At 43.6% G+C, this 22,737-nt stretch overlaps 1 protein-coding gene across 5 annotated transcripts in view; it reads left to right on the plus strand.

The window, feature by feature from the left end:
- Positions 1–22,737, plus strand: part of SAMD4A (sterile alpha motif domain containing 4A) — a 236,184-nt gene that overhangs the window by 134,593 nt on the left and 78,854 nt on the right. For all 5 annotated transcript variants that reach the window (XM_089907725.1, XM_089907723.1, XM_022570521.2 and 2 more), the window contains exon 3: positions 17,164–17,682. In XM_089907725.1, the coding sequence (XP_089763851.1) occupies positions 17,164–17,682 (519 nt within the window). The remainder of the gene's footprint in view (positions 1–17,163; positions 17,683–22,737) is intronic.

Consider the following 22,737-nt stretch of genomic DNA (forward strand, 5'->3'; position numbering starts at 1 on the left):
GGGTCTCCTGCAGACCCCTCTCCACCCTCCTCCTTGGGACTGCACAGAACTCTGGGAAGATGAGGGGGTGGCTTGTGAAGGCGTGATTCTATGGTAACAATGCTTTAAAACAGGAATTTTCACCTTCTTTGTATTCATGAGCCATCCCAGGCCTGGTCAGACTTTGTTTCTTGTTCTGACAACACTTTTAAAACCCACATGGGCCAAATCGTGGCTCCCCCATGTAGCCTTAGAAGGTGCTATCACTCCTTTTATCTGGCTAGATGGCTATGAATAGAAAACTTGAGAGATCAGCCCTGTCCTGGAAATATTATGGCATTTTGCTGGCTTATTTGTTGGTTAATTTTTTAATCCAGCAACTTCCTCTTAAAAATAGATTCCTGGGCTTCCCTGGTGGCGCAGTGGTTGAGAGTCCGCCTGCCGATGCAGGGGACACGGGTTCGTGCCCCGGTCCGGGAAGATCCCACATGCCGCGGAGCGGCTGGGTCCGTGAGCCATGGCCGCTGAGCCTGCGCGTCCGGAGCCTGTGCTCCGCAACGGGAGAGGCCACAACAGCGAGATGCCCGTGTACCGCAAAAAAAAAAAAAAAAAAGATTCCTTTTGCCCTTTGAATGGATTCCTCTCAGCCCTCCTCCTGGTAAGAAATTAGTTTTCCCACCTGGTTTCACACCAGCCTTAACTTGTTGGTCATCCCAGAGCTGGAAATTAATTGGAGCTGCCTTAACCAAGGAGGCTACGATTTTCTCTTAGTTCCTTTGACCAGGGGTTCTCAAACTTAAGCCCGGAGGGGTTTTTAATCACAAAGCTTTCGATTCAGTAGATCTAGGGAGGGGTCCCAAATTTGCATTTCTAACAAGTTCCCAGGTGTGCAGCCCCCTACATTTGGAGCACCAGTGTGTTAGGGCTTTTTGGCTCTCCTGTTCTCCCCTCCTCCTCTTTCCCCAGCCTGTAGGGGAGGGGGCCATGGAGCCTTAGCCTCGTTCCTCAGATAATGGGGACTGTTGCTAACAATTAGAGAACATTCACGATGGGCCAGACAGTGGTCTCCATGCTTTACACAGATTAAATAATTCAAACAGCACAGCAATCCTATGAAGTGTTCCATCTTCCAGATGAGGCCCTGAAGTGTACACAATTCCCCAAGGTCACACAGCTAACTAAATGGAAGGTCGAGATCCAGACCCAAACAATACAGCTGGAATCTGTGCTCTCAATGCTTTATTATCTTTCTTTTCCTTTTCCTCAAGTTACTTAGAGCACCTGGTACTCCTACAGTTCTTGGAAGTGAATACCTCAAAAAGGAGCCCCAAGACAACTGAGCCCATCTTAGGTACTTGTAATCTGCATCCTGAGGTCCGAGTCTCCAGGCAGCTCGGCTTCCCCACGTGTGTGTGTGTGTGTGTGTGTGTGTGTGTGGAGGTGGGTGGGTGGGAAGGGCTCTCAGTGGATAGGACCTCGGGAGGGGGCTGATGTCAAGACGCCGGGGGGCGTCCACTTGTGAAGAGAGGCCAGACCTCCCCTTCTGTTGGGGCCCAGTGTCCCCTCACCATTCTGCCTTGGTCCGGAGATTTCTGCTATGGACCCTTAGCACCCTAACCAGAGACAGATGAAGCCAAGAAGGAACAGATCTGTGTCATCCACTGTGATAGAAAAGTGCGTGTGTCTTTTCTCCAGTCTGGTCCAGGAAGCATGTGTGATCAACACTGTCCTTGGCAAACAAACAGTAGAGACTTAAGTGGCAGGCACTGGCCCTGCCCTCAAGGAGCCACGGTCTAATGGAGGAGAAAGAGTATCGTATGTCACTGAGGTAGACAGTGTGGTAGAGAAGCAGTGAGGGCCGGAGTAGATCAACCGGATTCAAGGAAGGAGGTAGATTCCTAAACCATGTCATGGATAATGGCGGGGGCAGGAGGGAGTGAGTGTGGATGTATACAGGGCATATCTACAGCAAAGAATATTTAATGATAAATAATAGTCTCTTAGGATTTGAACAGCCAAGGTTAAGTCTCTATTGGTATAGTTGTAACTGATTAAGCTCTGCATGTTTTTCTAGTAAATAATGTGTCAGATGCTGGCTGGAGGTCTGCTGGAGGTTCTGGAGTTACTTTAGAAAATAGATTCTACTCCTTACGGAGTTGCCTGTTCTATAAATGGAGAGCTCTTTAAAGTATTTCTCTACCCCTCTGGTCTGATTCTTTCCAAATTCTTTGTATTACAGACTTCTCTATGGGGTACAAAACTTTTCCCATGGCTATCTCTGACCCTGCACACCCCATTGAAAAAGAGGGATCCTAGAACCAGGCCATATACATTGATAGGGACCAAAGATAAATATCCAGTGGATAGATAGATACATCCACCTCCAAAGGTGGTGGCATAAAGCCAGATTAAAACCAAACAGGCCGTTGCTGTCACTCCCTGCTCTAGACTAGTGTGGCCTAAGTCCTCTCACTGTTTTCTTGTCTTCCTTTGGTTTAGAATTCTAGACGGTGTGTTTGAGACTCAGGAAGCATGAGCAAAAGGCCCTTGTCCACAGACATTATAACTATGGGCTCTGAGCTCCTGTCTTCTCCTGCAGCATTCCCGCAAAGTCTCCTAAAGCAGAGTGCCCTCACCCGGTCAGTCCTGCTGATTCTGGCCCAGCCTCTGGCCTGTGGGTCTGTTTAATTTCACAGTGAGCTGCCCAGAAGGAGGGAAATGGCCTCTCATTTCTGATTAGAGAATTACATCCTTTACCATCCTTTTCTCCTTCAGAGCCCACTGCCCGGGAGAACTTCAGAAATTAAAAAGTAGCCCTCCTTCTCAAAAAATCTGAAAAGTCTTATTCTTGTGTGATTGCCTCGACAGACCTACTAACCTGAAAATGAGTTCAGTGCACAAGTAAGAGGGGAAAATAACCTGCCTTTTCTGCTTGCCTTTGCATAAATTCCTGGAGTTGGCTAATAGCTCAAGAGATCCAGTAAGGGAGGTGTGCTTCTAACTCCCAGTAAGGGAGGTGTGCTTCTAACTCCCCCTGCAGGGCTGTGGGTAGTGAGGACCAGAGGGTGGGATTGGCTCCGTCCTAGGGTTAGTCGCCCAACTCTGTCCTTGGGCGGTTAACCAGGCCCTTCTTTTCAAATATATTAACAGTTAATTTGTGACCATGGATTCAAATATCCTGCTTTCACAAATTTGTCCGTTGTATCCTCTGCCAAATAACTTGTACATGTACTTAAGAATTCCTACCTAAGGGAGTGATGCAAACATGTTACTATCAACTTTTCCAACATGGGTATTTTGGGCATATGTGTGTGCTGTTCCTTGGTGACAATATTTACGTGCATCCCAGGGTTCTCACATTCACACTCACACTTTGGATTCCCATCTCTCAAGATGGGAAATTTTGTCGAGCAACTTCCTCATTATTTTAGAAAGTGTGGGACCTGGTGATTCAATAGTCCAGACTCATTTCAAGACATAGTACGTCTCCACGTGGTCCGAGGTGGTTCACTCTGGCCCTTGCCAGACTTGTGAGGTTTACAAACCTATTATGTGAAGTGGCTGTTGTTCGGTTGGGTCTGCTGGATGGAGCACAGTCTATTTCTTTGTGATTTGGCCTTGTTTATATTCCTCCTGACACCTCTCGGTTGACTCTGTCTGGACGTTGCCAGGGATTTTGGTCCTGGAGTTCTTCGGTAACAAATCTCATTGCAGTTAGGCTCCCTGGACCACAGTGCGCTTCTTTTCACGCTCTCATTTCCAGTGCTGCTTATAGAGCAAGGCCTGAATCTAAGTGCAGGAGTGCAAAGCCTGTTTTTCTCTTCTGCAAGGTCAGCGTGAGGATTGCTAATTCATTATTTTGAAATACGATTGGAGAGTCATTTTGTGGTATGTGGGGTTTGTCAGTGGTGGTCTGGGAGGGCGAGAGGGGCACTGAAGATTAGCGACTGGGAAAGCTTCCTGCTTTGGGAACATTTAACGCCGCTCCTCGGAGGGGTTTTGGGTATAAAAAAACTAGCCAAATGTGGTTTGCAAAGATTTGTCTTGCATTTGTCAAAAGTAAGGTAACATTTTCTTCATCTCTAATTTATATGACTCTTAGGAGGCCCATTCCTATGAGGTTTTATTAGAACATAATCACTTATGGCCAAAAAAATTTGGACACGCCACAGCCTTAGCACAGCGCTATTGGCATTGGTTTTGTCTCTTTCTTCAACAGATGTTTGGGAAAGAGTCGTATTAAATGCATTTAATTCTGCTGTCTCAGCCTAACAAATCTTTATCATGAAGATTACTTTAATTGGTGTCAGTTACAAGCAGGAAAAGCTCCCATTAAGCTTTTGTTTTCTAGCACTTGGGGAAATTTTCCATCCTAAATAGAATGTTGAAATGGGGGATGTAGTAAAGATTTTGAAAACTGAGTTAATCATTTTATTTTCCTTTTTTACATATTCCTGTTTCTATTTGACGTTAAAGCTAAAATTAATCAGAATTCCACAGTCAAACAAGAAAGAGGTGACTGAACAGTTTGGGGGTGACAGTTGGTACCTTCTATTGCTTGCAGGTCACCCAGTCCATCAGTCTTTGTTTAAAGGAAATTTCTAGGAAGAACCTCAGATTTTGAGTAAGAAATCCCGAAGTCTAATAAACTATCAAACAAAATGCCTGGGGACAATTTTATATAGCCATTTTAAAACGTGATTAATAAGGAAATGGTAATGCAAGGGAAAATGGAGACAAATCACTACCCTCATGAAGCTTATATTCTAGTACAGAAAGATGGAAACTGAGTGTGGTACACAGCAGGTCACATGATAAGCACCGTGGAGAACAGTAAGGACAGGGGGATAGGGAGTGTAGGGGGAGGGGGCGATGTGGGCAGTTTTAGAGTGTGTACAGAGAAGGTCTCACTAAGAAGGCAACATGTGAGCAAAGACGGAACTGAGGGAGGCTGGATGTGGGTCTGGAGGAAGAGCGTTCCAGGCGGGTGCAAATGTTGGGAGGTAGGCCCAGGTCTGGCATGTAAAGGAACAGCAAGGGAGCCAGGATGGACTGACATGAATGAGGGACAGTAGTAGGGGGTGGGCTAGATCACAGAGGGGCTAATAGTCTGTTCTATGGCTTTTACCATTGGAATGTTTGATCAGAGAAGTGACATGACCTATCTTCTGGTATAAAAAGATCACTCTGCCTATTATATTGATAGTTAGATTCTGGATATATTTTGAAGATCCAGCACATAGGATTTGCTGACAGATGAAAGTAGTCAAGGATACTCCAAGGTTTCCACCTGAACTACTGGGAAGATGGAAAAGCCATTTGCTGAGATAGAAAAGAAGACCAAAGGCGCAGGTCTAGTGAGACTGAAAGCAAGAGTTCAGTTTGGGACTTGTTAACCTGTGCTGGAGATACAGCTGTAGGAGTTGTCTGCATACTCGTCAGGCCAGAGGTCAGAACTGAGGCAAGTGGTAGGGGGAGTTGGCCTGTCTTATGTGCCCTCAGGGGTTGGGGCAGCCTCAGACCCATGAGAGTTAGTAATTGCCAGGAGGAGGTCAGAAGCCTGAAGGTGAATCCCAGCCCTAACTTGAGATTTCAGGACTAGTTACTGCTGACCTGGGTCCTTCAGGAGCAAAGGAGACCTCCCGGATTGCCCAGCCATGCTGGTACCCAGGAGAAAAGGGACCAAAACAAAAGTCCCCATTGAAGAGACGACAAGATCACTTGGCAGCAGTAAGGGATTATTACAGGTATCTGTTGGGGCCAGAGGTGTCTGGTTCTTGCTCTTTGAGGATGGTCAGGTGCCTATGAATGACCAGCCCCTAACCACCATCGTACATTCAGAGAAATCGCTGGTGGTTATAATGGTCTATGGAGTCCGCTACGTAGATCCCTGCCTTTTCTAGTGAATTCAAGGGGCAGTAGCATTTTTGAGTGATTCTTTTTACCAAGTAACATGAAGCTCCCTGTACTAGTTAACTGTTGCTATATGACAAATTACCCCAAAACTTAACGGCTTCACATAATAACGTTTATCTCACAGTTTTCTGAGGGTCAGAAATTTGAGATGGCCTCGCTGGGTGGCTCTGGCTTAAAGTCTCTGGCAAGGTTGCAATCAAGATATTGAGTAGAGCTGGAGAATCCACTTCCAAGGTGGCTTACTCACATGGCTGGCAAGTTGGTGCTGACTGTTAGCAGGCGGCCTGGGTTCCTCCCCATACGGCGGCCTCTCCTGGGGCTGCCTGAGTGTCTTCATAATTGGGGTGGCTATAGCTTCCGCCAGAGGGAGTGAACCAAGAGAGTGAGGTGCAAGCTGCAGTGCCTTTTATGACCTAATCTCAGAACACCTCCCTCACATTCTGTTGGTCACATATAACTGTTCAGATTCGGTGTTGGGGGAGAGTACACAAGGGCATGAAGGCCAGGAGGCAAGGATCCGTGGGGACCGCCAGCCAGCAATCACCCTCCTTGAAAATAGGGAGGAGGTTTCTATCTTCTAAATCCTTTGTATCTGCTCAAAGCACCACTTGCAGCACCACTTCCATGTTCTTTGGGGTCCCCCATCACAACTGGTCTAATCCACATCTCTTGCAGGGCTCCACCAAATTACTGGGATGTTTCTTTAGCCACCTCTAGCTCAAGAGGATCCCTTGGGAGACAGTAGGCAAATGCAGGTGCCAACACAGGAATCCCATTGTTTGCCATGTTGGTTTTTGCTATTTTCCCCCTGACTTTTTAGGTGCCCTCTCAGCTCCCATCCCTACCAAATGCACGGCATGTGGTATTCCCACTGTCCTCGGTCCCTGATTTGTGCAAAGATGCACTACAGTTAGAAGCCTTTATTACATGACGTGTCTAGGATTGAGTTTGTAATACAAATTCTTCCAGGGAGCTTTTGACCATTTAAGACCCATTGTATTCCTGCCTTTTAGCACATTTATTTAACCAGTACTTCTTGTACGTGTGCATTTAATTTCCAGCCATTTCTCGCATGAGCAAATTGCCTAAATACACTTGTGAGAAACTCTTTTATGGTAAATGTTATTAAACTGAAAACAAGGGTAGAATAAAATAACAATTTAAAGGTAATTTACTAACAACTGGAGCGCTTAAACATTGACATACCATTGTGTAGTATTAATACCAGACTTGGTGGGTTTTTGGGGGTTTTTTTTGTTTTTTTGCGGTGCGCGGGCCTCTCACTGCTGCGGCCTCTCCCGTTGCGGAGCACAGGCTCCGGACGCGCAGGCCCAGCGGCCATGGCTCACGGGCCCAGCCGCTCCGCGGCATGTGGGATCTTCCCGGACCGGGGCACGGACCCGTGTCCCCTGTATCGGCAGGCGGACTCTCAACCACTGCGCCACCGGGGAAGCCCCCAGACTTGATATTTAAACACATTCTTTGTCACTCCAAGAATCACTGGGACAGCTTCCTAATCCTCATGGTCTTTAATTATAGCTCTTTCAAGATTTTTTTTACTACTCCTATGTCACTGGTTTATAAATTATAAATCATTAGCTTTTACCCACATAAAACATCCAGAAAACTCTTATCTCTGCTGCTTATCCAGAGAAATAATAAAGAAAATATTCAGAGAAAGTAATAGAGATGAGTTGGCATCATTGAACCTTATTGTTCTTGGACTTCCGTTCTCTCGACTGTCTACCGACTAGAGTGATATTGGGGTGGATAATAATAGAAACTACATCACAAAAGTGATCGATTAGTTGACCATTTTGAGGATTCCTGGGTCTTCCCCAGTAAGGAGAATTCCTTGAATACACATCTCAGTAAAGGCTCCTTCTGCCTGGAAGGTGGTGAGGATGACACAAAGAAGGCCAGTGGGCAGCTGGGCGGGACCTGCCATTCCTATACCAAGTCCCTACATGCAGGGCCTGGCTTCTGTTTTAACGTGGAGATTCTCACTCTTGTCAGTGCTCTGGGGATACTCCCCCTGAGAGATTGATTCAGCCAATCAGTGCTGGCTGACTAATTTGCCATAAGGAGGGACCTTCTGTACTCAAAGGAGCCAGAGAGACTAGATGTTCTCAAAGTCCATATAATCAGCACAGGAAGGCCTCCACAGGAAGCCATCATCAGAGACCATTTATTAAGTTGTCCTGAAAAATCATCATCACAGAATCTAGAAATCCCTTGTCTGTATGGTCAGTTCATCCTCTCCCTAAAGGTACCTGGGGAGCTAAATCATAGTCCAGAGGTTGTTTGGTGAGTGGATAACCAGGATGAGGGAAGCTAAGTGAGGGGAATGTTTAGTGGCAACAGGTTAGCTTCATGAGTCCAGCTCAGAATGGGAATGACCTTGCACTAAGGACTGAATTACTAGAAGCCAAAGGGCTAAAACTTCCTTTTTCCTAGAGGGGTACTTAGATAGGTGTATCAGTTATCTTTACCCCAAACGTAGAAGCTTAATACAACAATAAACATGTTATCACACACAGTTTCTCTGGCTCAGGAATACAACGCAGTGCCCCTCAAGATGTTCTCTGGAGTGTAGTCACCCGAAGGCTTCACGGAGGCTAAGAGTTCTGCTTCCAAGTTGGTGCTGCAGGCAGCAGGGCTTAGTTCCTTACTGTCCCTACTGGGTGGCTTGAGAGTCCTCGCAGCATGGCAGCTGGCTTCCCCCAGAGTGAGTAACCCAAGAGAGAGCAAGATAAAAGCTGCAATGCCTCTTCTAATCCATGAAGTTACGCACTGTCACTTCTGCTACATTCTATTTGATAGAAGTGACTCATTAACCCCAGCCTGCTCTCAGAGGGAGTTGATTGGCTCCACCTTTTGGAGAGGACTGACAAAGACATAGTGGACATATTTTAAAACCACAAAAGGTACATTATCCTCTGTACCTTCTTTTTTTCTACACTTCCATAGCCGACGCAACTCTTCTGCTGATCCATGTATTCTTAAAATTTTTTACATTATTATATTTGTAAATATAATGTACATATAAACATTTTAGGGACTTCTCCGGCAGTCCAGTGGTTAAGACTCCACCTTCCAATGCAGGGGGTGCGGGGTGGATCCCTGGTTGGGCAGCTAAGATCCCACATGCCATGGGATGCGGCCAAAATTTTTCTTTTTTAATTAAAAAAAATTTTTTTAAATTGTATGTGTAATTATATATAATTATATTTTAATGTATTATATAATTACATGTGTAGTATATAATTATATATGTAGTATATAATTACGTATGCATTATAAATATTAATATATTTAGCTTATAGCCAAGCTCTTCTAGTATGATAGTCATTGTGTATCTTTATGCTAATTTGCATACCCCCATTCTGCCACCTCCCTAGCTGGGGGACCTGGGGCAAGTTACTTGACCCCTCTGTGCCTCTGTGTCCCCATCCGTAAAGTAGGGCTGTAATAGAACCTGTGTCATAAGCTTCGTGTGAGGATTAAACGAGGAATTACATGCACAGAGCTTAGAAGAGTCCCTGGCACACAGAAAACATTCAGTACACTTAGCTCTCAGCATGGCAGCTGGAGCAGTGGGAGAAACAGTTTGATCCAGTAGGTGTAGTTAGCCCTCAGAAGGCCATCGTATTTCCATGTTCCCAGAGGCAGTAAACAAAAGTCATAGCTGTCTTTGTGGCCATGCCACGGCCCTACAGCATCCAAGCCCTGTCCCGAGGATAGAGAAAAAACCTTTTCAGGCCTGGAAGGGACCAAGGGTCAGCAGCCTCTTTGCTGTGCTTGTTTCTCCTCTGGATCCCAGGTTAATCCCTGCCAGAGAGGGCTTACCTGGAGATAACATGTTTAGTTTGTACTCTGAGTCCTATTTATTGATAAATTTTGTTTTTGTTCCTAAACTTTTTTTAGGCTGACCTTTCGTGGAAGGGTAGAATATCCAAACAGGGAAGTAACCTCGCAAAAAGCTAGGGAGTTCCTCAGCCTCAAGGATTTGTATTAAAGGTTGTTCCCAAATTTTTTTTTTTTTTTTTTTTTTTTTTTTGCGGTACGCGGGCCTCCCACTGCTGTGGCCTCTCCCGCTGCGGAGCACAGGCTCCAGACGCGCAGGCTCAGCGGCCATGGCTCACGGGCCCAGCCGCTCCACGGCATGTGGGATCTTCCCGGACCGGGGCACGAACCCGCGTCCCCTGAATCGGCAGGCGGACTCTCAACCACTGCGCCACCAGGGAAGCCCCCAAATTTTATTTTTAAACATACATTTTTCAGGGTATACGCTGGCTACGTGTGATCAGTGTTGGCGTTGGACATAGATCCATCTTCACTTCAGGCCCTTTTGCTTCTTGCCAGTGCCTCTTTAGTTCCTTGGGCTTAATGAATAGATTTTATCTTCATCCTAAGCATGTTCATAATTTAAAACATGCCGGGTGTTTGCTGAAAAGGTATTGATGAGAAAGTTAGAACTGGTGCTTTCTTCATCTCCCAGAGCAACTTTAAAAGAAAGGCTGTATACCTAGTGGAATGCATGAGGGTTGTCTTGTGTCAGGTGGCAATTTGCTAAATATAGGGAGCTTGGAGGGACCTGCTGAGGTCATCTGTGCCCTCCCACCCGCCTTCCGCATCTGAATGTCTCCAGCCCTGTGCTAGCCAGTTCAGTAGTCACCAGCCACACATGGCCTCTGAGCATTTCAGCTGTGTCTAGTCCAAGTTGAGATGTGCTGTCAGTGGTAAAGTACACCCTGGATTTAAAAAAAAAAAAAAAAATTTATTGAAGTATAGTTGATGTATAATATTGTGTACGTTACAGGTGTACAGTATAGTGATTCACAATTTTTAAAGGTTATACTCCATTTATAGTTATTATAAAATATTGGCTACATTCCATGTGTTGTACAAGATATTCTTGTAGCTTATTTTATACATAATAGTTTGTACCTCTTAATTCCTTACCCCTGTACTGCCACTTCTTCCCTCTCCCCACTGGTAACTACTAGTTTGTTCCCCATATCTGAGTCTGCTTCTTTTTAAAAAAATTATTTATTTATTATTATTTTTTGGCTGCGTTGGGTCTTCGTTGCTGCGAGGAGGCTTTCTCTAGTTGCAGCGAGCACAGGCTACTCTTCGTTGCGATGCGCGGGCTTCTCATTGCGGTGGCTTCTCTTGTTGCGGAGCATGGGCTCTAGGCGCATGGGCTTCAGTAGTTGTGGCTCATGGGCTCTAAAGCGCAGGCTCAGTAGTTGTGGCGCATGGGCTTAGTTGCTCCGTGGCATGTGGGATCTTCCCGGACCAGGGCTTGAACTCGTGTCCCTTGCATTTGCAGGTGGATTCTTAACCACTGCACCACCAGGGAAGCCCTGTTTCTTTTTTATTATAGTCACTCGTTTGTTGTATTTTTTAGATTCCACATAGAAGTAATATCATATAGTATTTGTCTTTCTCTGACTTATTTCACTTAGCATAGTACCCTCCAAGTCCATCCATGTTGTTGCAAAATTTCATTCTTTTTTATGGCTGAGTAGTATTCCATTGTATATATGTACTACATCTTCTTTATCCATTCCTCTGTTGATGAACACTTAGGTTACTTCCATACCTTGGCAATCGTAAATAATGCTTCTATGAACATTGGGGTGCATGTATCTTTTCAAATTAGCATTTTTGTTTTTTTCGGATATATACCCAGCAGTGGAATTTCTGGGTTATATAGTAGTTCTATTTTTAGTTTTTGAGAACGTTCCATACTGTTTTCCACAGTGGCTGCACGAATTTACATTCCCACCAACAGAGGGTTCCCTTTACTCCACATCTTCACCAACATTTGTTATTTGTGTTCTTTTTGATGATAGCCATTCTGACAGGGGTGAGGTGATATCTCATTGTGGTTTTGATTTGCATTTCCCTGATGATTAGCAATGTTGAGCATCTTTTCATGTGCCCATTGGCCATCTGCATTTCCTCTTTGGAAAAATGTTGCCAGTTCTTTAATCAGATTGTTCTTTTGATGTTGAGTTGTATGAGCTGTTTATATATGTTGGAAATTAACCCCTTATTGGTCATATCATTTGCAAATATTTTCTCCCATTCAGTTGGTTGTCTTTTCATTTTGTCAGTGGTTTTCTTTGCTCTGCAAAATCTTTTAAGTTTAATTAGGTCCTATTTATTTATTTTCACTTTTATTTCCTTTGCTTTAGGGGATGGATCCGAAAAAGTATTGCTGTGATTTATGTCAAAGAGTGTTCTGCCTATGTTTTCTTCTAAGAGTTTTATCATCTCTGGTCTTATATTTGGTCTTTAATCCATTTTGAGTTTATTTTTGTATATGGCATTAAAGAATGTTCTAATTTCATTCTTTCACATGTAGCTGTCCAGTTTTCCCAGCACCACTTATTGAAGAGACTGTCTTTTCTGCATTGTATATTCTTGCCTCCTTTGTTGTATATTAATTGACCATATGTGTGTGGGTTTATTTCTGGACTCTCTATTCTGATCTATTGATCTATGCATCTATTTTTGTGCCCGTACCATACTGTTTTGATTACTGTATCTTTGTAGTATAGTCTGAAGTCAGGGAGCATGACTCCTCCAGCTCTGTTCTTCTTTCTCAAGATTGATTTGTCCATTTGGGGTTTTCTTTGTTTTCATACAAATTTTTTAATTATTTGTTCTAGTTCTGTGAAAAATGCCATTAGTATTTTGATATAGATTACACTGAATCTGTAGCTTGCCTCGGGTAGTCTGAAGTGCACCCTGTATTTTGAAGACTTAATACAAAGAAAATGTAAAATGTTTCATCAGTAATTTTTATTGCTTACAAGTTGAAATAATAATATGATGATATAATGGATTAAATAAAATATATCATTAAAATTAATTTTACCTCCTTTTTACTTTTCTTTTAATACTAGAAAATTTTAAATTGTGTATGCTCGCATTATATTTCTATCTGACAGTGCTTCTCTGGACCATCTATCTCTATTCTTCAAGCCCCAAGGTTGGAGGTTGTAGAGACTTCCTTGGTGACTCCTTTGAGTCTTTTGTCATTCTGGCACTTCACACTCAATCTTATTCTCTCTCTCATGCTTCAATTCGAACACTTCTGCTTCAAGTAGTTGACTGTCCATCTCCTTATGAAATCCCTACTTGAAAAAAGTCAAGTATCTCTTCATATTGTTCAGTTATAAGCCCATTATTTTTTACCTTTGACTTTCTACCTCTTTTCCAACTCTGATAATATTTTAAAATTTTATTTTATTGAAGTATAGTTGATTTATTAATGCAGTGTTATGTTAACTTCCACTCTACAGCAAAGTGTTCAGTTATACATACACACACACACACACACACACATGCACGTATATATATACTTTTTCATATTCTTTTCAATTATGGCTTATCACAGGATATTGAATATAGTTCCCTATGCTATACAGTAGGATCTTGTTGTTTATCCATTCTATATATAATAGTTTGCATCTGCTAATCCCAAACTCCCAGTCCACCCCCCCCCACCCTTGGCAACCACAAGTCTGTTCTCTATGTCTGTGAGTCTGTTTCTGTTTTGTAGATAAGTTCATTTGTGTCATATTTTAGATTCCACATATAAGTGATATCATATGGTATTTGTCTTTCTCTTTCTGACTTACTTCACTTAGCATCATAATCTCTAGGTCCATCCATGTTGCTGCAAATGGCATTATTTCATTCTTTTTTGTGGCTGAGTAGTATTCTATTGTATATATGTACCACATCTTTATCCGTTCATCTGTCAATGGACATTTAGGTTGTTTCCTTGTCTTGGCTGTTGTGAATAGTGCTGCTGTGCATAGAGTTGCATGTATCTGTTTGAATTACAGTTTTGTCCAGATATATGCCCAGGAGTGGGATTGCTGGATCACATGGCAACTCTATTTTTAGTTTTCTGAGGAACCTCCATATGGTTTTGCATAGTGGCTGCACCAATTTACATTCCCACCAACAGTGTAGGAGGGTTCCCTTTTCTCTACACCCTCTCTAGCATTTGTTATTTGTAGACTTTTTTATGATGACGATTCTAACTGGTGTGAGGTGGCACCTGTTTGTAGTTTTTAAATTTTTTTTAAATTTATTTATTTTATCTATTTATTTTTGGCTGTGTTGGGTCTTTGTTGCTGTGCACAGGCTTTCTCTAGTTGCGGCTAGTGGGGGCTACTCTTCATTGAGGTATGCAGGCTTCTCATTGCAGTGGCTTCTCTTGTTGAGGAGCACGGGCTCTAGGTGCACGGGCTTCAGTAGTTGTGGCATGCAGGTTCAGTAGTTGTGGCTTGCGGGCTCTCAAGCGCAGGCTCAGTAGTTACGGTACACAGGCTTAGTTGCTCCACGGCATGTGGAATCTTCCCAGACCAGGGCTTGAACCTGTGTGCCTTGCATTGTCAGGCAGATTCTTAACCACTGCACCACCAGGGAAGCCCCCTCATTGTAGTTTTGATTCACATTTCTCTAATAATTAGCGATGTTGAACATCTTTTCATGTGCCTGTTAGCCATCTGTATGTCTTCTTTGGAGAAATGTCTATTTAGGTCTTCTGCCCATTTTTGGATTGGGTTGTTTGTTTTTTTTCGTAATTGAGTTGTATGTGCTGCTTGTATATTTTGGAAATTAAGCCCTTGTCGGTCACATCACTTGCAAATATTTCTCCCAGCCTGTAGGTTGTCTTTTCGTTTTGTTTATGGTTTCCTTTGCTGTACAAAAGCTTGCAAGTTTGATTAGGTTCCATTTGTTTATTTTTGCTTTTATTTCTATTGCCTTGGGAGACTGACCTAAGAAAACATTGTTATGATTTATGTCAGAGAATGTTTTGCCTGTGTTCTCTTCTAGGAGTTTTATGGTATCATGTTTTATATTTAAGTCTTTAAGCCATTTTAAGTTTATTTTTGTGTATGGTGTGCTGGTGTGTTCTAACTTCATTGATTTATTTACATCTGGCTGGCTATCCAGCTTCCCAACACCACTTGCTGAAGAGACTGTCTTTTCTCCATTGTATATTCTTACCTCCTTCCTTGAAGATTAATTGACCATAGGTGTGTGGGTTTATTTCTGGGGTCTCTGTTCTGTTCCACTGATCCACGTGTCTGTTTTTGTGTCAGTACCATGCTGTCTTGATTACTGTAGCTTTGTATCAACTCTGATAATTTTTAATGACCTTCCCTGGGTCATCTCTGGTCTCTGTTTTTTTTTAATAGATCTTTATTGGAGTATCTGGCCTCTATTATTTTTAAAGCTTGGTATCTGAAACCACCCAGCATGGCTCTAACATGGGCCTGACTAATGCAGAGACAAATAGAAGGAATTATTTCCACTATTAAGTACTTGACTGGTCCTTTTGATATATTACCTCCTTTAATCCTATAACACAAGGAGGGACAGGTGCTCTTGGTAGCACTCTTCACTGATGAGGGAGTTGAGGCTCAGAGAGGTTGAGTAACTTACCGAAGTTCCGTTGCCAATTAGGTGCCAGAGCTGGGATTCATGCCCACGTGTGCCTGAGTCTGAAGCCCACATTCTTTCATTACCTACCATGTCTTTCTCGCCTGATACTTTTCATTGAATACACCCCTTCATCTTGAGAGGCCTTATCCTACACAGCTGGTGCATTTGTAACTTATGGTCAACACTGACTCTGGAGCTTGTTCTGGTATGTTTGTGCCTCACTAGAATTGTGAAGTCCTTCTGCTAAATTCCAGAAATGCCTTTTCAACCCTGTAGATACTTTGTGAAAGCCCTAGCCCTTCTACAGTCATCACTGGGCCACAGTTGAGGTGTTCAGGTGTTCGGAATGACTTTTCTGGAGGGAGCTTTCTTTCCTATCACCCCAGGCCCCATGGATAACTATCAGTCTCCAAAACAAGCTACTTTTCAAAGGCCAGTTGAGGCAATTAATCCATGTTTACCTAACGGCAAAAGATTTGTGTTTTGAATAGTAGGGAATAGGAGGGGTTCCTTGGGAGAGTGTTAAAAACAAATCTTTTCATGGATGAACCTTGAAGACATTATGCTAAGTGCAATAAGCTTGTCACAAAAGGGCAAATACTAGAGGGCTTCCCTGATGGCGCAGTGGTTGAGAGTCCGCCTGCCGATGCAGGGGACACGGGTTCGTGCCCCGGTCCGGGAAGATCCCACGTGCCGCGGAGCGGCTGGGCCCGTGAGCCATGGCCGCTGGGCCTGCGCGTCCGGAGCCTGTGCTCCGCAACGGGAGAGGCCACAACAGTGAGCGGCCCGCGTACCGCAAAGAAACCAAAACAAACAAAGGGCAAATACTATATAATTCCACTTAAATACAGTAACTAGAGTAGTCAAATATATAGAGACAGAAAGTAGAATGATGGTCATCAGGGGATGGGAGAGGGAATGAGGAGTCAGTGTTTCATGGGTACAGAGTTTCAGTTTGGGAAGATAAAGATCTGGAGGTGGATGGTGGTGATGGCGGCACAGCAATATGAATGTACTTAATGCCGCAGAACTGTACACTTAAACACGGTTAAGATGGCAAATATTATGTATATTTTATCATAATAAAAATAACCAAACAGATCTTCTATATTTAAAGAAAAATAGCTTGCTTAGCATGTGTGATCAGAGGTGCCACTGGAGCTAAGTCTTGGGTCTATTGTTCATTCTAGCTTTGAGATCACAGTCATTTTCTGGGTCAGTTTCTCATGAGGAAGGTGCAGGCGTACTTCACCAAGCTGAGGGGTGTCCTTTTTTCCCTGACAGATTTCTCCATCTAGGAAGTTTTACCAACTTCAAACAAATGCCCTTGCCAGGGCTTCAGCCACTTTCCACAAATGTCTGGGGAAGGGAAAGCAGCCATACCTTCGCGGACTCCACTATATGAACCCTTGATTATACTCACTTTTCCACGGAGATTTTCTTATTCCTTCTTCACCTATCTGAGGGTATGCCTAGACTTTCCTAAGAAATAAAATGGCTGTAAATTGTATTTGTTTGTACCGAAGTGGTCATAGCCTCTTTGGAGACCTGCATGAGAATTAGATTGAGCACCCAAACATCTCAGAGCGTTTGTTTCATGTTTCATTGAAGTCATTGTCCCCTGACAACCCGAGGTCAGTTATCCAACTCAATGCAGAGGCTGTTTGGAGAAAATTTATGCAGGGTACATAGATTGAGCCTCTAATCCCCAGGAATTTTCTTTACAGTGTGGTGCTTGGTGCCGCTGTGGGTGTAATTGCTTATTTGCCCTGCATATTTTCTTTTCAGGAATCATTAACCAATGGCAACAGGAATCCAAGGATAAAGTGATATCCCTCCTGTTAACTCACCTGCCTTTGCTGAAGCCAGGAAACCTCGACGCGAAAGTAGAGTATATGAAGCTGCTGCCCCAGATCCTGGCGCACTCCATTGAGCACAACCAGCACATCGAGGAGAGCAGGCAGCTGCTGTCCTATGCTTTGATCCATCCGGCCACTTCGCTGGAAGACCGCAGTGCTTTGGCCATGTGGCTGAACCACTTGGAGGACCGCACGTCGACCAGCTTCGGCGGCCAGAACCGAGGCCGCTCGGACTCTGTGGATTACGGGCAGACGCACTACTATCACCAAAGACAGAACTCCGACGACAAGCTTAATGGGTGGCAGAACTCTAGGGATTCTGGGATTTGCCTCAACGCCTCCAACTGGCAGGACAAAAGCCTGGGGTGTGAGAATGGCCACGTGCCCCTCTACTCCTCTTCATCCGTCCCCACCACAATCAATACGATTGGAACCAGCACAAGTACAAGTAAGTCCCCGAGAAGCCCTTTAGCGCAGTCTGGTTTGGCGACTTGCTGTGTGTGGCATGTCCCACTGGGAATGTCTGCTCTGAGTACCCTGTAACCCTGGGAGAGAAGGGCTGATTGGAATTGGCTGTGGGAAAGGGCTCTTTGGACCCCATCTTTGTTGTTCTTTCAACTCTGGAAAGAGAAAAATGCTGGGCAGCCAAAAATGATTGATGGTCCAAATTCGGGTTACAAATAGACCAAAAAAAAAAGGAAAAATTAAATGAGACAGATTAAGTGGTGAAAGAAGGAAACTTCCTGTTTCCACAAACAGAACACCTTTCACCCGCTATCTTTCACCTGGGGTTTTTGGATTTGCTGAGACACTGAGTTCCCGTGTGATTCTCTAAACGTGATTCTAACCCGTGGTTAACCAGACAGCCTCATGGGCTTTGTGCATTTTCCTTTCTTTTCACTTCTTTTGTTTCTTTTCCTTTCTTTTTTTCTTTCTTTCTTTTTTTTTTTTTTAATTTCACCCTGGAATGTTCCCTCCCTTGCATCTCCTGGTTTTAATCCCCAGTTGTCAGGGTCACTTTTCCTCCTGAGCAGGGGGAGCAGGTTTGCTAACTGAGAATGCTGCTCTGTGCTGTGGCCTGGTGTGGATGCTGTGGCCTTCTCTTGCTCAGTCTAACCCCTTAGGAGAGGTGGGGCGGGAATGGCTTTGCGGGAGAGGAGAGCAGAGGACACCCTCCTCCTCTTTTGACCACTAAAGCAAAGTACTCTGCCCACAGCTGGGACCAGGGCCAGGAGTCCTCCTCTCTATGGCTCCCCACTTAGGCTGAGCAAAGTGACAAACATGCCACTGGTGCTTCTGTAAAGTGGCAATGTGGGAGAGTGGCCTGCCATTAAACAGAGTTTCCTGATGCTAGTTTGCATGTGTCCCTGAAGACAGCGTCAGTGCATAGATAACTTTCTTGGGGAAAAGCTTTTGCGGTTAGACCTCATGTGCCTGTTAACATGCAGGAACCCCCAATTAAAAGATCTGAGAGGATTAAGGATTGTCAGTGACAGTTTCTTGGCCTCTACCTCCACTCGGATCTTTTGGCTAATGGGCCTTTTTAAATGGCTTTCTCAAATACGTAAGAGTGTTGAATTTTTACTACATTGATTGAAACAGTACTTTAGTGGAATAATCAAAGAAGTACTTAAGATACCGCATTGATAATGCCACAACATGAGAGTTTAAAATTCTTTCGTCCATTTTTATATTTAGATATTGATAATTTTCAAATTTGGGGAATTAGGTGATTACTACATCATTAGTTTATTGTGTAAGAGGTTCTGGTGACAGTTTTTTTCACAGACTAGTAATCCAGGGAACAGTTTCGCTAACCCCTGTGTGATGAGAGTGATGGCTTGAACTATTCAAGCAGACACATGCAGGCTGGGATGACAGAGCTTCTTGGCCGGAGTTTCCTGGGTCGGTGACAGAACCCAGTAATTGTTACAAAACTCTTTGATTAGCTGGGAGAGATGCGGGCTCTGAGCTTCCTACCCTCTCAAAACTTGGTCTTTTGTATTTTAAGGGGTTGAGTTTTATGTCATTTGTCTTGAAATTAGTCTTGGGTCATCACATTTCCATCTCTGCTGATTTACACATTCTGGGGTCTTGATAAGATTAGTACAATTTGAGATGGTTATCAGATTGTAGTCAACAGGCACTTTTATATTTCACTGTGGCTACCTCGCCCAACAGAGGGGAGGAAATGCTTAGATGATTGTCATGGCCTCCTAGGCCTTTGAGCCCAGTGTAGTACTTGAGCTGAAAAGGACTTGGAGGTTTAACAAGGTAACTATATTACGTATCTTGAGAAGAAAGGGGTTAGAGCCCCTTTTCAGAGCATCAGTAAAGAAGATAAGAGCTCAGATCTCTCCTCCAGAAAGTTTCATTCAAACACTTAGGTCATATCAGCACTTGTATTTCAAGAACATCCCTTTAACAAAACAATAATGTCATTGCTTTATCCCTCTGCATTGTCGATGGTGGTTAAATTGTGCTTATCAAAACTGCAATCCTTTGGGTCATTCATTCGCTTGTGCTTCTATCAAATATCTCCTCAGCACCTGGAAGCCAGCTTGACAAAGTGGGCAGGACAAGGACTTTGGTGTCACTGCTTCCTGCATCCAAATCTCAGACCTGAAATTAGCTAACTGCAACTTGGCTGAGTTACTTCACCTCTCTGAGCAAGGTCCCCACTTGTAAAATGGGAACATTCATGATACCTGCCTGCGAGGGTTGTGGTGAGGGTAAATGAGATTATGTACGTAAATGCCCAGCCCTGGCCAGGGCTGGCAACAGTAGGCACTCAGTAAGTGTCTGCAAAATGAATGAGAGAGACTGGGCAAGACAGTGAGAAGCGAAGTGCTAGCACTAACCCCCAGACTCTGTGCCCTCATTTGCATTGTATCTTTCTTGAGCCCAGACCATGCAGCATGGTCTAGGGGGACTTGAGTCTGCTGTGACCATTTCACTGCAATAGAAAATTGTTTGGCCTTAAGTCTTCAGATGCCAAGATAGAAGAGTACCAGCTTGTTTGAGGAAAAGCAAAGAAGGTCGCTGGCTGAAAAAGAATGAGTGAGGTAGACAGCAGTGGGAGAGGTTGCAGAGGTAAGAGGGAGGGAGACATCCTACAGGGTATTGTGGGCCATTGCAAGAACTTTGACTTTTGCTCTCAGCAATCCCATTGGAGGATTTTTGGCAAACGAGTGATGTGATCTGACTCATGTTTTAAAGGGATTGTTTTGGCTGCTGTGTTAAGTAAGAATAGATTGTACCAGGACAAGGACAGAAACATGAAGACTGGTTAAGAGACTATTGCAGTAATCCAGGCAAGACATTGATGACTTGCACCAGAATGGCTGCAGTAGAAGGGGGGAGAAGTGGTCAAGTCTAGATGTATTTTTGAAAGTACAGCCAAAAGGATTTCCTGACAGAATAAATGAGTTGTGAGGGGAAAAATTCAAGAATGACTTCAGGGTTTTTGCTTACACAACTTGGAAGGATGGTACTGCCATCGGTTGAAATGAGGAAGTCTCTATTATTGAGGAGGTTTGGGGGTAAGATTGGGAGTTCAGTTTCATATATGGTGAGTTTATACATCTGTTAGACAATCAGAGTTGTCTAGTAAGCAATTGGATATATGAGCATGCAGTTTGGGAGAGAAGACTGACCTAAGATAGACATCTGGGAGTTGAGCACATGGGTGATATTTAAAGCTATGAAACTATGAGATGAGATTACCATAGTAGAGATGCAGATAGAGAAGAGAACCAAGGGCTGAGCCTGAGTACCTCAATATGAAGGCTGGGAAAAAGCAGAGGAAGCAGCAAACCAAGGAGAAACCATTGAAGTTGGAGAAAACTCAAGTGTATATATGTGTGTGTGTGTGTGTGTGTGTCAAGGCAAATGAAGAAAAGGTTTCAAGAAGGAAAAAGTGATCAACTGAGTCAAATGCTACTGGTAAGTCCAATAAGATGAGGAACAAGAAGTGACCATTGGATTTATCAAAGAGAGATCTTAGAGATCAGTTGGAAGTGCTTCACACATGATAGGCCTTCAAGGGATGAAGAAAGTTGAGTTAGTGATTCCAAAGAGATAAGAAACAAGATAGGGAGAGAAACTAGCTATAAGCTTGATTTTGGATGTATATTGACTTTGAGAAGGTGCTGGCACATTGAGATGGAGAAAATGATACATTAAAAAATAGATGATGGAACCACACAGATTTTTTGAAGGAAGGGATTAAGATGAGGCTAAGAGTAGAGGGCAAAACCTATGTCCTAATCTAACATGAATCAACCAATTTTCATCCATTTAGACAGAGGAGAGAGTACCTTTTATTGATTACAGAAGTTAAATCAAATGAGATCTCACAGGATCTTTGAGCTGGGGCTTTTCTTCCATGAGATAAGAGAAGAATGGGTTGGGACAATTGAGAGTCTATGAAGCGTCATTTTGGAGAGCATCAAGGTGTTCCAGACGAGAGGGGAGAATCTATTTTCAGTACCTAGCTCTCCTTTTTAAGGCTACTCAGGGGTCTGATGACTGAGAGCAAGAATGTGCAGATTCTTCATCATGAGCCTGTGAGGCCAGAAAGGACCAAGGTATTGGCTGTCACAAATCATGGCCTTTGTATTGACCATCACAAGCAATTCCAAATACAACATGCCTAGAACCTGGCTTAGCACCTTTAGGTTTGCTTTCTGTCTCAAGTGTTCCATAGAAAAAGGAAACTGTCCAGGAAAAGAACCATCCAGGTTTTCTTAAGAGCCCACAGAATTTCACTGTGGAGAGGTCAGTGCCACCTCCATTGCCCCAGACTGACTTTCTAACCATTTTCTACTCTTCACTGGCAGAACTTGACCTGGGAGAAAACTATGTGCTGCAGTTACAAATGAAAGGAACTTGTTTCTATTCAAATCATTGCCGATACATGGTTTTTCTTAGCATTCTTTACATCTGGATTTGAAAACGTGCCAACCTTTGCTAGCCTAGACTGAGGCAAGAACTCAGAAACTTTGCGTTACAGAAATTATTCCAAAGTGCTCCATTTGAACTGCCCAGTTCTTCTACAGTCTCATGGTGTAGCTTGGAACCTTAGTATTTCTTTTATTAATCTAAATTGATTTTTCTGATGATAAAAGCAATACATTAAAATTTGGGGGGGCACCATAGATCATGAAAAGTAAATTAACAGTAATCACTGCATCGTGCTTACTACATGGGGTACTCTTCAAAACGCTTTACATAAATATTAGTTCATTTAATTCTTATAACCCCACAATGTGGCTATTGTTGTTATTCCCATTTGACAGATAAGGAAACCGAGGCACAGAGAGGCCAAGCGACTTGACCAATGTCACAGACCATCCAAGTCTTGTACCCCAAGTATGCTTGCTTTGCACTGACTCATATACTGAGCATTGTGTCCCAGTTCTTGGTTGACATATTTGCCTCCCCTTCCTGATTATGAACTCTTTGGGGACAGGGGTTTTGTCTTCTTTATCCCTCTTTCCCA

The sequence above is a fragment of the Delphinapterus leucas genome, chromosome 2, assembly GCF_059928025.1.
Source record: "Delphinapterus leucas isolate spDelLeu-1000000601 "Yukka" chromosome 2, BTC_Dleu_Yukka2, whole genome shotgun sequence".
In the NCBI taxonomy this organism is placed as follows: domain Eukaryota; kingdom Metazoa; phylum Chordata; class Mammalia; order Artiodactyla; family Monodontidae; genus Delphinapterus; species Delphinapterus leucas.